The sequence below is a fragment of the Egretta garzetta genome, unplaced genomic scaffold, assembly GCF_000687185.1.
Source record: "Egretta garzetta isolate BGI_Z169 unplaced genomic scaffold, ASM68718v1 scaffold27, whole genome shotgun sequence".
Classification (NCBI taxonomy): Eukaryota; Metazoa; Chordata; class Aves; order Pelecaniformes; family Ardeidae; genus Egretta; species Egretta garzetta.
This window is the reverse complement of record NW_009260400.1, coordinates 3370187-3385734: the sequence shown is the minus strand read 5'-3', so window position 1 is coordinate 3385734 and position 15548 is coordinate 3370187. Positions and strand designations below refer to the sequence as shown.

General features: G+C 53.7%; 2 protein-coding genes across 8 annotated transcripts in view; one reads left to right on the top strand and one right to left on the bottom strand.

Moving 5' to 3' along the window:
- KIFC3 (kinesin family member C3) overlaps positions 1-3376 on the top strand; it is a 14814-nt gene extending 11438 nt beyond the window's left edge. The window contains exons 14-19 of the mRNA XM_035898818.1: positions 453-576; positions 1016-1145; positions 1254-1483; positions 2141-2275; positions 2632-2740; positions 3248-3376. Coding sequence (XP_035754711.1) covers positions 453-576; positions 1016-1145; positions 1254-1483; positions 2141-2275; positions 2632-2740; positions 3248-3273 — 754 coding nt within the window. The 3' untranslated portion in view covers positions 3274-3376. The remainder of the gene's footprint in view (positions 1-452; positions 577-1015; positions 1146-1253; positions 1484-2140; positions 2276-2631; positions 2741-3247) is intronic.
- Positions 3377-5312: 1936 nt separating this feature from the next.
- Positions 5313-15548, bottom strand: part of KATNB1 (katanin regulatory subunit B1) — an 18491-nt gene continuing 8255 nt past the window's right edge. For 2 of the 7 annotated variants that reach the window (XM_035898686.1, XM_035898690.1), the window contains 15 exons: positions 15341-15382; positions 14646-14729; positions 13555-13670; positions 12955-13026; positions 12559-12709; positions 11946-12133; positions 11688-11821; positions 10859-10909; positions 10614-10723; positions 9838-9957; positions 8736-8885; positions 8335-8411; positions 7846-7920; positions 7014-7130; positions 5313-6441 (listed from right to left, as the gene is read on the bottom strand). In XM_035898686.1, coding sequence (XP_035754579.1) covers positions 6309-6441; positions 7014-7130; positions 7846-7920; positions 8335-8411; positions 8736-8885; positions 9838-9957; positions 10614-10723; positions 10859-10909; positions 11688-11821; positions 11946-12133; positions 12559-12709; positions 12955-13026; positions 13555-13670; positions 14646-14729; positions 15341-15382 — 1620 coding nt within the window. In that variant the 3' untranslated portion in view covers positions 5313-6308. The remainder of the gene's footprint in view (positions 6442-7013; positions 7131-7845; positions 7921-8334; positions 8412-8735; positions 8886-9837; positions 9958-10613; positions 10724-10858; positions 10910-11687; positions 11822-11945; positions 12134-12558; positions 12710-12954; positions 13027-13554; positions 13671-14645; positions 14730-15340; positions 15383-15548) is intronic. The other 5 variants (XM_035898688.1, XM_035898689.1, XM_009643291.2 and 2 more) reach the window with 4 other exon arrangements.

Genomic DNA, 15548 nt, shown 5'->3' with positions numbered 1-15548 from the left:
CCAGGCTCCCAGCCCCACCATCACTCCTGCTCCGCAGCGGCCAGGGCGTCCCCCTCTCCTCCCTGCTCCTGCCTCCTTGGACATTATATTTAGAAATCACTAACTGGGAGCTGGGAGCATGAGGAATATTTTCCTCCCCTGCCCAGCTGCAGGCAGGGGGGCTGGGAGGAGGCTGGAAGCGCGTCAGTGTGGGTAACGGGGATGGAGAATGGCAATAAAGAGCAGGGAGGGGAGCGTGGTCTGGGCTGGGTGGGAGCGGGCTCCTGGGGAGCCAGCGGGAGCTGGAGAGCTGAGATCTGTTTGTTAGGTTGGGCAGCATCCTCGGGATAAGGGGGTGGCTCTGGCGGCCTTGGCTCACAGCCCTGAGCCGTGCTGGGGCCAGGCCGTGCCGGGGCGAGGCTGGAGCCCATTGCCCCGGGCAGGGATGGTGACGGGTGCCCCCCTTTGCCCAGGGACCTGCTGGGGAAGGAGCCACAGGAGAAGCTGGAGATTAGGCTGTGCCCTGACGGCAGCGGGCAGCTCTACGTGCCCGGCCTGACTGAGTTCAGGGTGCAGAGCGTGGAGGACATCAACAAGGTGCAGGGAGGTGGGGGGCAGTGGGAGCAGGAGGCGGGGGCTGATGAATTGGGGGAGGGGGGGGTCTCTGGTGCATGACCCCTGGTTCAGGAGTATTTCTGAAGCACCGGGGAGTGGCAGAGACCAAAATAGGTCCCTGGGTGCAATGTGATGGTCACTGTCCCATGGGGTGAGCCACAGGGGGGTTAAAAATAAAAGTGTGGGGCCCGGGTGGCTCCCAGGAGATTAGCAGGGTGCCAGCTGTCACTGTAGCACCCTGCCTGTCACCTTCTGCCTTCGGTGCATCGCCCAGGCTGAGGCCTGACAGCGGTCATCGCCCCGATGGACCAGGCACCTTGTGGGGGGCTGTCACTTGGGTTACGTCCCTAGGGTTTCGCGGGTTTCGGGAGAGCTGTGGTGGGTTTGTGGCAACTGGCCTCACCTCCCTGTGCTCCCCCAGGTCTTCGAGTTCGGCCACGTCAACCGGGCAACAGAATGCACCAACCTGAACGAGCACAGCTCCCGCTCCCATGCCCTCCTCATCGTCACCGTCCGTGGCCTTGACCGCAGCACAGGGCTCCGCACCACAGGTGGGTGCCACGGGGTGAGCCCCTCACCAGGGTGTCTGGGCCACGGTGTCCCCACAGTGCGGGGGCCAGGCACTGATGCTGGCGGAGGGGTCGGTTCTGTGTCCTTAGGGAAGCTGAACCTGGTGGACCTGGCGGGATCAGAGCGGGTCGGGCGGTCCGGTGCCGAGGGCAACCGGCTCCGCGAGGCGCAGCACATCAACAAGTCCCTCTCGGCACTGGGCGATGTCATTTATGCCCTGCGCTCCCGGCAGGGCCACGTGCCCTTCCGCAACTCCAAGCTGACCTACCTGCTGCAGGACTCACTCAGCGGCGACAGCAAGACCCTGATGATGGTGCAGGTAGGGGCCAGGCGCCTGCTGCCCATCAGCATCCCCGTGGCCACTCGGTGCAGGTTTTGGGATGGGTTTGGTCCCTGCTCACCTCGGTGCTGGGCAGGTGGGAGGGATGCTGGAGGCTGGGACGGGGGGAACTGGGTTTGGACATCCTCTGGTCTCCAGCTGCGGTGTCAGGGTAGCTCTGTCCCCACCTCTGCACCCCAGACGAGGACAAGGGATGGGGGATAAACTCGGAAGTCCACGATCCCACCCTCCCTAGGGTGCGTGGATGTCATCCTTATTGGTACGGTTTCCTTGCCTGTTGGCGTCTCCCCGTCCCCTTTCTTCCTTGGGAGGATTTAATGCTCTGGCAGCTGCTCCATGCCTGTCCTGGGGCCCGTCCCCCTGCCTGCCTGCGCCCACCAAGCCCCTCGAGGGTGCCTGAGCCCCTGCCACCTGCTGCAGCATTTCCCGGCTGCCCTGCGCGCCAGGGCAGTTGGTGACAGGGGATCCGGCTGGCTCAGACGCCGGCCCTGGTGCAGATGGACAGGGCTATCCCGGGAGCGGCAGGTTAATAATAGCATCTCACTGGGCCGGCACCAGTGCATTTGCTGGGGCAGGGGAGCCCTGGGGGTGTGCAGGTGGCCGGTGCGGCGACTTTCTGCTCCTGCCTGACCGCAGGTCTCCCCCGCCGAGAAAAACACCAGTGAGACGCTGTGCTCCCTGAAGTTTGCTGAGAGGGTTCGCTCCGTGGAGCTGGGTCCTGTCTCCCGCAAAACCGAGCTGGCCTCCTGGCCCAGCCAGGAGCAGCTGGAGGTAACCCAGGAGCCGCCGGGGCCCTTCCTTCTCCTCCTCCCCCTCACCCCAGGGGGTCTCCCTGGTTTTCCCCCAGGTGTGGTCCCCAGGGCTCTTTGCTGTTGGGTTCCCTCTAGAGCCACATCCACTGGGGAGCATCACCCATGGGGATGCAGGCTGTCCCCAGGCAGCGGCACCCAGGCGATGCTGGCACTTTGGCTCTTCCAAGCCCTTTTGCAGCAGCCCCGTGGTACCCCCAGAGCACGTTTGGACACTGCTACCCCAGCAGGCATGATCTGCCCGGGAGCCTGTCCTTGTCCCTTCCCCCTGGGGACTGGCATAGGCTGACCCTGGGGCCGTGCCCCCTCTCCCCTCAGGGTGACGTGCCGGGGCCCACAGCACCCTCGGGCCGGGGCCATCCGTCCCCCAGCCCAGGGCACCTCTCCAGCCGCGCCGCCTCCATCCGCAGGAAGCTCCAGACCTCAGGTGGGTGGTGGGGCACCACAGCCCTGGGTGCCCAGCTGGGGTCTCTCTGGCAGAGGAGGCGCCCACCGCCAGCTGGGTGCTGGCAGGCAAAGCATGTGGGGGGAGCTAGCTGATTTGTAATCAGCTCATTAACTAATGGCTAATTAGCCATCAGGAGCCTGGTTAGCGCTTCCCCAAGAGTGCCCTGGTGCAAAGCTGTTGCCAGTGGCTCGGGGTGTGGGGGGGCAGGGATGCTGCGGGGCAGTGGCAGTGCCCCGGGTTCAACCTCTCTCCCTTTCAATTTCAGCCTAAATTAGGGGCAGCCGCCAGGTGAGTGCCTGCGGCCAGGAGCTGGTGGAGGGCCCCGCTTCCCGGGCAGGTGTCGGGCTGTGCCGCTCCCGGGGCTGTGCGTGGGGATGCTTGTGGTACCAGCTCAAGGCAGCACCCACTGAAATGCCAGCGGCTGGGGCTGGGGCAGTGACGGCCCGTGCCCCTGCCCGCTGTGACCCACGCATGTCTTTCCCCCAGGGAAGCTGAGGCCGGTCCCTGTGTGACAAGTGCCAGCCTCAGCACCAAACCTGCTGCAGGACCTGGCCCCTCCTGGTGCTATGGCAAGCCGGCTGCTGGAAGACACAAAGGCTGTGGTGCTGTCCCTCACCCACCGGGACCCACGACCAGGAGGTGACAGCACTTCTTGCCTTGTGAGCAGCACAGGGCTGGGGGGTCTCCCAGCAGCTGGACTCCCCATCTCGCAGCAGGGGACAGCGGTGCTGGGCAGGGATCTGCACCCTCAGCTGCTCAGCTCTGTGACGTTTTATTGTTGCTAAATGGACGTTTTTAGCCAAAGCAGGGAGCTGCTGGGTGCTCCCTCTGACTCTCCAGCTTTGTTTTTACAACAGCAGTGGTACCTGGCTGGGGGGGCTTGGAGCCAGGTGGCCCCCAGACCCCTCCCCATGGGTCCAGCCTGGCCGCAGCTCCCCCAATGCATCCAGGCAGCTGCCCCATGGCTTTTGAAGCAGCGCTTCCTCCATTCTAAGCCAGAAAAGAAATCCTAGCAGCTCCTTTCCCCATAGGTTTCTCAAGCCCTGTTGTTGCATGAAGGTGCCCCTGTGCCGTGCGTGAGCTGAGCTGCTGTTCGTGGTGGTGCCGGTGCTGCCAGGGCCCTGCGCCAGCTGCCCAGGCACAGAGGGAGTGTGGTTGCGGGGCTGCCTGTACTGCACAGCACCAGGGTGGATTTAGCAGTCTCAAATGAAGCTACTGTAAAGTTATTTATCTTGTCAAGATGGGGTCACCCTGTGGGCGAGACGGATGTGTTTGAAATGTTTGTACCCTGTTTACATGGTCTTGGACTGGAAACCAAGTGGAAAACAAAAACAACCAGCCCTCCAGTCCAAAAGCCTATTGGCTTATGTGTCGGGATGGTGGGGGGGAGCAGGGGCGGGGCAGAGGGGAGACCATTTCCACTGCACCGCTGCACAACAGCCCTGGGTGCATGTGCACCACTGCCTCCTGCCCACCGCAGCCCTCGCCTCTCTCGCTCTTCCACCATGTGTTCCGTTTTAAAAGAGAAAAAAAAAAAAGGGAAAAAACACGTTTAGCCTTTTCTAATATTAGATGTTTCTATGTATTTTAATAATTTAAAAAAATCCTGTTTTGTAACAAAACTTATTTTAAATAAACTGTTAAAGGCAGTCCTGCTGTTACATCCTTGCAGTGGGTTGGAGCCCAGCTGGGGGCAGGCGTTTGCTCCTGCCCTGCTTGGAGAGTATCTGTCTCCCCCCCGCCCCGGAGGTGGAAGAGCCCATGAGAGCCCCCTCTTGCAGCCCCCAGGCTGCAGCCACCCTAAGTCCCAGTGCCAGAGCTCCCGCTTGTACCTCTCCCAGCTCTGGGCTCCGCTCAGGGCTGGAGGAGCCCTTTTGCACTTTGGTGGGGTCCAGGCACCCTGGATTTATCTGCAGAGAGGCCTCCGGTGAAGCCATCAGCAACCGCAGCACAGGCAGGACACAGGTCCTGCCCTCCTCCCCCTGCTCGAAGCAGGCACCACCCTCGGCCACAGCTGTGTGTGTGGGGTGTCCTACAAGGGCTATGTGAGCCAGCACCAGGCCCTCGGGGCCACAGAGCAGGATGCTCCCCTTCCTTCCTAAAATTTGACCACGGTTGGATGAAGCATCAGCAAAGGTAGGGATGGGCTTTACCTTTCCCGACCCGGCCTCCTACCTCCCCAAGCAGCAGCACCTGGCTCAGGAGCTCACACCCCACAAAGCGCTGCACGCCCTGTGCCGCTCTGCCGAGGTGGGGGGGAGAAGAGATTGGATTTAGGAGGGGGAAGAAGCCACCGACACTGACTTCACTCTTCGGGAACCACCCAGCAGAGCAAACCCTCCAGCAAGGCACAGGCCTGGGCCCAGGCTCGCTCCGCCTCGCTCCCCGCATCAATGTACCCACCGCAGCCTCCCCCTGGGCAGGGACAGGGTTCCCTGCCTCCCCTGGGACATGCAGGGAAGCACAGCCCTGTGTCCTGTCCCTGGCCACTCCCAGTCAGGAGCTGTGCTGAGGTAAGCAACACTTCAAAAGATTCAGGCACTTACATGACTTCATTAAAAAAAAAAAAGTTACAAATCTTTTAATAAAATTCATTATAAGTTACAGTTTCCCAGAGAACAAGCTCCAGTGTATTAAATGGGAGATGGGCTGGGAGGAGCAAGGGAAGCACCAACAGGAACCTCTTTCCCCCAGGACAGAAGAAAGAGGGACAGAAAGGTTCTGACAGACATTTATTGCGGGGGGGGAAAAAAAACCCCAAACCCTCTAAGAGCGATCCAGCGATGTAGAAAGACATTAGTCCATGTCCCTCTGTCCCTCCACCCTCCCCAGCCTTCCCCCCAAGGCAAACACATACGAGTCCTGTTTAAGTCACATATTCCAACAGATCCAGGTAGACCGCAGTTCCCAGCAACAGGCTGAAGACCGTAATCTTCCATGACCCAGGCTGCCAGCAGGGATTTTTGAGAAGCCAAGAGACAGCCTCCTCCACCTCCGGGTCCTTGAGGCTACACCAGCACTCTGATGAAGTGAGCCACTGGGACCAGCCTCATGTGGCAGCTGACATCCCCTCTGTGGGGAAAGGCCATTCCAGCCCACAGCAGGCTGCATGAGGCAGATGCTGCACTCCCCACGCGTTGCACATAGCAGGCCAGAGCCAAGCGACAAGAGCCAAGAGAACGGAGGGGAGACAGAGGGGCGACAGCAGGCTGGGCACCCTCCCACCAGGGAAAGGCCAGCACACAGAGAGGGAGCAGCGGAGCACTGGATGCTAAGGTGAAGAGCTGAAACGAAGCCATTCCCCTGCAGGGGCTTTCTTTGCAGGGGCCTGCACCAGCCAGGTCCTCTCACAGCACAGGCAGCTCCGCTCAGGTCCTCCATACAGCCTGCAAGGTGCTGGGGCTGGGCAGGGCACCAGCCAGCAAGATCCCACTTCCCTACTGTGCTGGGGGGTGAAGACGGCACACAGAGAGAGGTGAAATCCAGCCAGAGGACGAGCAGAGGGGAGCTTGGCCGCCTATCCATGCACGCAAGGAGGTGGCAGCTGTCACTCCAGGACGGCCATGAGGAGATGCAGTTCCCGAAAGGCACTACCATGGCGGCCACTGAGCCCAGACTTGTTCTTGACGATGTTGCTGATGTTTTTCAGCTGCTTGTAGCACAGCTTGCATTTATGGAGCCTGCAAAAAAACCCCAAAACAGCAGACACAGCATGAACCCTCAGCTGCTTAAGAGTGAGCTTGTTCCTGCAGTGCCAAAGATGCAACACAAGCAGGAGAGAAAACACAGGCCCTGCAAACGGCCTTCCAGGGTCTGAAAGGGGAGCACAGCTCAGCAAAAACACCACATATTCAGCCCACATCCTAATGACACAGGAGAAAGGCATCCACATAAGGGCTCTCTCACTCCTCTTTTCCCCTTCGGCAGTCAAGTCCAGGGAGAAAGGAGGTGCTGGCTTTTGAAGGGCCAATGCTCAGAGCAGAGCCATCCTGTGAATGAACTGGAAATCCAGGGCCCAGCTGACAACTCATGAGTCTCGTGAGGTGAGGGTGTAGCCACAGGGTGCTTTTACTCCCAGACTCACGCTTTGTTTAGGTGTGACTCAACACACAGTGGCAGAGGGAAAAGCAGTCCTTCGTCTTTTTCTCAGAGCAGGAGGGTTTGGGGTTTGGAAACAAAAGGGAAGGCGAGCCCAGCCCCAGAGCCAGGCTGGTTCAAAAAGGGACCAAGTAGAGGCGAGCAAGCACCTCACCTTTCCTCTCTGGTGATGTCCACTCCAACAGAAGGTGGAGCAGCAAGGATGTCTGTGATCAGTGGCAAGAATCTCTGGAGAATGAGCTTCAGGGAGGCACAGCCAGTCTGCACGTAACTGAAAGACAGGCAGAATTGGGTCCCACCTGAGTTTCATTCCTTTCCTCCCAGCACAAAGCCCTCACTCACATCCAGTCACCAAGGATGACTCAAATGACCCCACCCTCCACCACCTGTAGTCTGGTACCTACACAGCCTTGGTTTGAGTCAAGACTGACCAAGTAAGCCCTTTTGAAAGGTCCTGGTATACACCCTGCCAAGAGGGACCCTTCTACTCAGAAGCAGAGATCTCCTGAGGGGGCTCAGCAGGAGCCTCTCTTCTGGGAGGAAGGGTAGGCAGAGATTCCATCTTAGGAGAGGGGGTGCATTTTTTTGCCACCTAATGATGAGGTTCAAAGCAATCTTCCGAGTGTCTCCAAGGCCGTTGCAGGACTTCATTCCCCTCGTCCCAACTCAACAGTTTCATTCCCATCAGCCTGTAGAGCCCACTTGTTCTACATCAATTTGACCCCTCCTGGCTGTCAGAGCTCCTTCAGTCCAGTACACCTACACCAGATTTCAGCATCCCGCTCTTCTCACCCATGCCTACTTCCCCTACCTTCTCCCACACACACTTGGCAACTCCATTGCTCTTTTCCAGGCACTGTATCAGGATTACACTGTATCTTCTGTGATTTTTCAGGATTTTCTTCCAGCTACAAAATACCCAGTGGAGCCCTCCTATGAACACCTGCAACTTGTCCCCCCAGCACACCATCTTCTGGGGACCTCACCTTTCATATTTACTTTGGAGTAGTTTCTCTATCTGTGGCAGGACTATAGTACACAAATCCAGCTTCCAGAGAGACCTGAAAGAAAAGGACGCGTTCTGAGACCAGAGACTGCGGCTTTACAAGGCTGAGTCGCCACAAATAACGCTTTCTGGCAGAAGAAGCCCAGGCAGCGGCACTCAGGTTTACTGGGCAAGTTCATGGACTCCCCCTTGTGATAGAAAGCAGCAGGTTCTGACGTATTTTACTGACTCTCAGCAGAATCATTTTATGAAGCCCCAGGACTTCAGATTTTCCCACCATTTGCCTACAGAAGAGGCCCCATACAACTCCAGCAGTTACTGGCACTGCAGACTTGAAGATCTGACTACCAGCAAATGCATCTCGCCCTGCCGCGGCCCACCAGACGCAAGGCATGTAGAATGCAGCGCTCCCAAGGCCCAGCCAGAGGCCTCACGGGTATCCCAGGGGCTGCCCCCACCCAGGACTCACGCTTTTTGGTTGACAATATTCAAGAGGTCCACAACAACAGACAGATCATTGATCGCCACTGCGGAGTCCACCGAGTTCTGAGAGAGAATGGGAAGAAAGAGTCGTCTGTTGCAAAGCTGGCTAGACTAAAGCAATTCATGTCAAGGGCCGTTTTTCACAAACAAGGTGGAGGAAATGTGGCGTTGGCTAGGGAAGAAATGACAACTCTCATGTAAGAAAGTTTTCTCCATGTTCCTTTGTGACCCTTCAGCTGCACCCCCTGCACTCTGCAGTGCACCCCTGGGGACAAAAGCTGTGAGACCCTGCATTTTGTGCAAGTGAGAGGCAGAATCGGCCCTAGACAAGCCAAAAGAGCCGCTCAGGTGCTCCCCTCCTGCGCTTTGGGTATCCCACATCCTTGCCTTGATGTCGCTGGTGCTCCATACAGCCCGCACAGTGTCCAGGTTCTTGTGGCGGCTGGTGAGTACCACACACATGGTCTCGTGGCCTTTCCTGATCTGGGACATGGCTTCCTCATCCACAAGCTCTGTCTGGTTTTGGTTTTTCACAGCCTGAAAGTACAGACACCAGTGGAGGTGCGGTAATAGAGCAGGATGGCACAGAGGGGTGGGAGGGTCCTCTGGCCTAGGCAAGAGCCAACTTTGGCGTGCAGAGGGCCAGGAAATAGCGACTTCCTTGCAGATTGTTTTATAAATATTTTGAAACGGAAATGCTCAATTTGTTCTAATTTCAGCTACTTCCCTTTTGCCTCTTCTACTGCGTCAATCACAAACACGTTTGAAGCTTTAGAAAAAACCTCTCAAAATGGGTGAATTAAAAGTAAGCTTTCAAAGCCAGTGTGTTTTGATGAAGAAATATTTTCATGCAAACCCTGGGGTTTTTATGTGAAGCGTTCATCTGAAATCAACAAATTTTATTAGGAAGTATAAATCTTGCACAATTTATTAGACTGATTCCTGCCCACAGCATGCTGGAATCTCTCTTCCTCTGCTCACATTTAGTTTGAAATCATGAGGATGCTCTGGTCCTCCTCCCTTTTTGGGACAGGGAATACCCTCCTGAGCGAGGCCAACAGGCCTTCAAGACACAAGAGGGAAAGACTCTTGAAATAATTATGTACGTGTAATGGCAGAAACCAATTTCCAAAATAAATCACTGTCTAGCATGTGGGATTGTTCAGTGTCTTCATCTCCTAGAAGAGAGACACATTCTTCATGAGCATGGATTGACGCTGCTGTGTTCGCATCAACCTGCTGTTAATTGCAATGGGGGCTGGGTCCAGCACCCCCGAGGTGCTAATTCTACAGGAACTGCAAGCCAAAGCTGGCAGGGGAAGCACCCAGTGAGCAGAGGGAGAAGCAGAGCTACCATGTCCTCGTTCAGTACCAAGGATTGCAGGCTGCAGAGAGCACCTAAGACACTCCCCTGCACCTCAGAGAGACCCCCTGTCTAATGCCACCCAACACAGGCACCGGCTGGAAACCTTTGTCCAGAGACACTTACTGGCAGAAAGTCAGAGGCCTTCAGGCCAATGGGCTCATTCCTGGCTGCAGGAATCACTGACGGCTCTGTTCTGGTCAAAGGAGTTGAGGAGGCAATGGGCGGCCTCTGAACCGGATCAGGCTAACAGGAGAAATTGGGATAAAAGCTCTAGCAACAACAGTCTGGCCCTAGTCTGGCCTTTCTTCCTGACCCGCTTTTCCTCTCGCAGCAGGGTGCTAATGCAGAAGCAGCATCCAATTTGCTAGCATGGTTTAAGAGGCAATAAATTATCTCTCAGGCACAAGCCAAGATGCAATTAAGGTCTGCAAAGAACATGGAGATGCCCCAGCAGAAGCGCCAAGTGCTGTCGTTATCAGCATCGAAAATTAAGGCAATGGGCTGCAGGCAGCCTGAAGGGGAAGACAGAATTCTAAAAAAGCCAGTACAACGTGTCCTGGCCTGTGGGTTGCTTGTGATTTTGGCCACAAAATGGCTTCAGTGCAAACACTTGCAGAAATCTGGCACTGGGTTCTCTTCAGACTATCCCAATTTTGAGATGCAAGGAGAAACACCACTGCAAGTGCGAGAAGCGAACAAAAGCAATAGAGCCCTCGCCTGTTGGAGGCTTGGCCTTCGATTCTGCTGCTCAGGCAAGACACAAGGCAGGACAAAGACTGGAGCTGCACTTTTACTGCTCTTCAGTAAAGGAATTGGCTTGATTAGAAATCATGTCTCCAGCACTCATATCTTTCACAGTGGGAGCATGAACAGCTATTAACAGATCATACAGTATGTACCAGTTCTTGCTTTGGCAACGGGGTCTGGACGTCTGCAGCTTGGCTGGACTTCACTGCTTCCTTTGCAGTTACGGGCTCTACCAAGGTAGAAAGAAGTGGGAAAGCAGAAACTGATCATTCCTTTCAAGAGAAGCTGCGAGCAAAGGTTCTGTATAGCTACGCTACAAGTAGTCGTTTCTGCAGACATGCAGCCCTCCCTCTTCTGAGGGACCCCATTCCCACCAAGGGGGCATTTTCATACTCACCATCCTCAGGAGGGGCTGGAAAGGGCTCGTTGTTTCGAGGAGAAGTTCGACCTACAGAAAGAGAGAAAAAAAAATAAACAAAGGAGCACCCAAGACTACAGATCAGTGATAGGTCAGCCTTGGAGCTGGGAGGTCTCCAACAACTCCACCGACTAGGGCAATCAGCGATACGGTGAGCAGTGTTATCTCCTGCAGACCCTGATGCTACTGTTGAGTTTAGCCAAAGGCTTTCAGCCTTTGTGGAAGGAAGGGACAAAACCGACCTGTGCTGTAGAGGTGTGAAGCCCAAGAAAAGGCACTGTCACAACAAGTTATATTAGAAAAAAATTCACCTCCCGCTAAATTGATTTACATAAGTAAATCAAAATAATGACCATTAATTCCTTAGAAAAGAATCTCTCATTTCTCTCATTTACATGAAAATGAGATACAGGCATTGCACTATGCCTCCTAAACAACAATCTCTGCTTTAAAAAACATGTTGCCTTTCCTTCGTTAATGGAGGCTGCTGATTTTCTACATATCAACACTAAGTTAATAAAGATCCCATAACACAGTAGTCCTTTCTAATCAGGACAGGAAGGCAGCATGCATACAAGGGAGCTCTGGATTCTGAGCCAGGCTTTGCCCAGTGCCACCTTCCAGCAGTTTGCCAACATGACCTGCAGCTCAGAGTCCAAGCACAGAATATTAAAAGTTTTCTAAACTCTCCCAACCACAGGTGAAGCCTCTATCCTAGTAAACCACATCTCACCTCTACCGAACTAGTTTAGCATCTACAGCTCTAATCCAAACAATGCTCAAAAGCACAATAAACCCTGGTACTGACAGATTGCATTCTTGGGCTGGAAGATCTCTTTGTAATCCTCCGGGTTCTGGATCTCGGCCTTCGATTCCTTCTCATCCCGGTCATCTTCACTGCTGGGACTGCGCCTCTCACTCTCAGAGTTGTGCTTCACTCTACTGTAGAGAAAGAGCTGCTGTCAAGGGCAAGTCACGCAGACTCTGTCAGAGAGAGTGAGAGCACAAAGCTCCTTGTGCATTTCCTTAAAACCTTGAGATTCAGCAAGCCAGCACATTCCCTTACCTTTGTGGCTTGCTGCAGCTAGTTGAGGGCCTGTCATAGATGCGGCGAAGGGAGGACCCCATGGGGGTAGGTGGCACAAGAGGCTCATCGTCCCTGATCAGCCCATGACCAATGGAGCCTGACTTTGTGACTCTGCTGAGATCCACAACAAAGGACGAGACTGTGCTTTGCGCAAAGGAAACTCCTATCTGCAGAGGCAAAAGATCAAGGTAATTCAGCAGGGAGCAGGAGGCACGCCAGCCCTTTTGAGAACAGGCATGATGGGGTGACCCTCAGCAACTGTGCTTGAGAATTTCTCAGTTCAGCACTTTGGCTTTTGCAATTTGAAGCTACGAATGTTTTATGGAAGGCTGTGGTAAAGCTTTTGCCAAGCATAGTTTCTAAGTACTGGTCAAACCAAGCCCCAGTTCTTTCATCCAGAAGCCAAAGAGAGATGGAGTGTAGCACAAGGCTGCTGAAAGCAAAAGCACCCAAGCTCCAAGTGCTGGGCACATTGCAAGCCCTTATAGTCAGACATAAGCTTAAGGGTCAGAAGGGCTGCAAGGAGGCAGGAGAATTTTATCTTGTGCTTTGCAGCCATCTCCCCCACTCCTCAGGAGCAACAGCAGCTTACCAGCTGGTTGTTGCAGATAGACAAGTCAGCTACTTTTCCCCAGTTCACCAAGACCACATCAAAACAGCGCTCTGGCTCCCAGCCATACACACGCAGCGAATCCTGGAAGCCGCTGTACAAGCAGCAGCCATCTGGGTTGAAGAGCACACACCTGGGAGGAAGGCAGGTGGAGAATTAGGCACAGCTTCCCAACCTCACACAGTCCCGCAAACACCCCAGGGCTGTATCTCCGACTTCACTGAACACCTCCAGCCCCATTTCTTACCAATCCGGTGTTCATCTGTGCAACACCTCCAGCAGCCCAAACTTCTCCCCAGTAAAGACTCTTTCAGGAAATCCTCCCTTCACCCTCACTTTAGTCTCTGCCTAGCACACTGCAGTAGGAATTAAATATACCTGACAGGAGTAGCCTCCTCTTCAATACAGCTCACAACCTGGAACTTCTCCAAGTCCCAGAACCGGACAGTCCTATACACACACAACAGAACAAAAATCATCAACCAACCCTCTGGAAATCTGCTGTAGGATCCAGTACTGGAATACTATGCTACAGCTAGCATGACTTGCACTGTCGTGCATGCATGAGGAACCTATGCAGAAGGCTAGGCCAGCTAAGACCTGTGAATCCAGCCACGGATGCCTAGAGGCTCTAGATACAGATAGGCATTTAGAGCCGACCCAGAGCTCAGAGGATGCCCTGCCAGCTGCGCAGGGCTGCCTGCTGGTCAGGCAGGATGTCAGCTGGATTGGGGAGATGCTTGAGTCTAGCACATTGTTTTCTAGCATGGGAGAAGGTGCCACCAATTTTGGACAAGAAGGCAAGATCTCCATGTTCTGTGCATCACAGATGTGACGTGCTGCTGGCTAGACGTCAGGCCCTTGCAGTGGCAGGTTTGAGCTGTGGGACATTCCAATTTATCATGTTCCTAAAAGGACAGGCATTGGGAAAGGGAACCAACATATACAATTCCCTTCTTTCTCCCTCCCCTCATGTACCTGTCAGAGCTGCCAGAAGCCAAGAGGTATTCATTGGGATGGAATTCAACAATGTTTACTGGGCCGGTATGTCCTGTAAACTCAAACATTATCTTCCCAGCAGCCAGATCCCACAGCTGGAAGAAGGAAAGAAGAGAGAGGCTCTTGAAAAGATTCAGAGAGTTCCAATACACTTTGGATTTCCTCATACTGGCAACCTTCTAACGTTCCCCCCCCTGCAAGAACAGTCTTGTTTGTCAAAGCAAGCAATGAGCAGGGAAGGAGTACCATCCCAGGCATTTAAGGCTGCTTTTTTTCTGTCTTTTTTTTTTGCATTCTCTTTGAAATTTTTCATTTCATTGGTCCCCTGGAAGTTTCTGGTTTATATTCAGAGACTGGGATAAAATACAGCAGCTCCACCTGTCCCCACGGATTATATCTCAAAAGTGAACAAACAAAAATCCAAAAGCTCTGAATCCCTTGGCAATTCATTCTTCCTGTGCTCTAGTCTCCACTGAAAAATCTAGAGTTAAATGACTGATCAGTTTATTTCATGTAAAGCTGAAAACAAACAAAAATATATCAGTCCTTCACCCACATTCCTCCATACCACAGCTGAAACAACTGAAGTCACTGCTTCAGTCGATACTTTTCTGAATTCCTTCTCTTGCTCTGCTCAGCTCTGACAGCAATTTTCAGACTGATAATCACATGCAACATGTATGATAACACACTCCTGCTGAGCAGGATCAGAAATCGGGATGGCGAGGCAACATGCTGTGGAGAACTCATTCTGTAACATTCCCTGAGACGACCAAGGCCAGTGTTCAGGTATTGCTACCCTACCACCGTCAGAACTTGAATGGTCATGTGCATAGTGCCAGCATGTCTGTAGGCTGAGTGCATCTCAACACATGCAGCTCTCTTCTGGATGCTGTGGGCCACTGGACGTGATCCTCATGAACAGACTGGTCCCTGCAAAGCCACAGGGCTCAGCCAGACGCCCAATGAACTAAAGGTGTTTATGAGCAAGCTAATAATGCCTGGTAAAAAGATGATCCCAGCATTCCTATGTGGCACAAGCACATAAGGAGAGTGTCACAATAAATCACCTTGACAGTGTGATCATCAGCTGCAGAGGCTAACCATTTCCCATCAGGACTAAAGCGGAGACGTCGAACTGCTTCTGTGTGACCCTGAAATGAGAAAAAAAAATAGTATTATCTTTTTTTTTTTTTCCCTTCCTTCCTTTAGCGAGAATTCTGGCTTTTGTCTTGCAATCCTATACAATAAAATAAAATAAAATCACGTAACTGTTGCGCGGTTCCACAGCTCGCAGAACACTAAATGGTACACTCAAGAGCTACACCCATCCACACTAAGCACATGTAATCTCTCTCATCTAGACATCAGTTTAAGTATGGTAAATACAGAGCTGGCTTAATTAGTAAGAATGCCATTAAGTTGGTTTCTAAATGAAATTAATATACAGCAAGTTCTTTGGGTAGGAAAAGGCCCCGAGAATAGAACCCTGTTGGTGCCACTGCATAGCGATACCAGCCTCCATCCCCTGGCTGAAGTCAACCAGCCCACAGCACATTAGCTCCTATGGTATCCTGTTCGTATTCCCATGCAGTTCACAAAGGCCCGCAGAGGTTTGCGAGGCCGCTTCACAAACCGTGCAGATCTTATTTTCATTCTGAAAACTACGAAGTTCGTTGTACATAATCACTGTAAGGTTTGCTCACAAGCCCCTCCACAGAAATCTTTATCCCCTCTTCGCCTGAAAACTAGTGAAGCATTTTACCTTGTACCTGAAGACACAGCCTTTTCTTCTTACATCCCAGAGCTACACGGAAGAAAAGCAAAGAAAAGATGTGCTTAGAGCAGTATGGGGGAGCCCAAGAGTCCCATCAGAACAAGAGCTCTCCCCACCAGCAAGCTGATAGACGCTGCAGAATGACAACATTGAAGGGGCTGGTGAACACCCCTTTGCTCCTGGGTATCTCAGACTC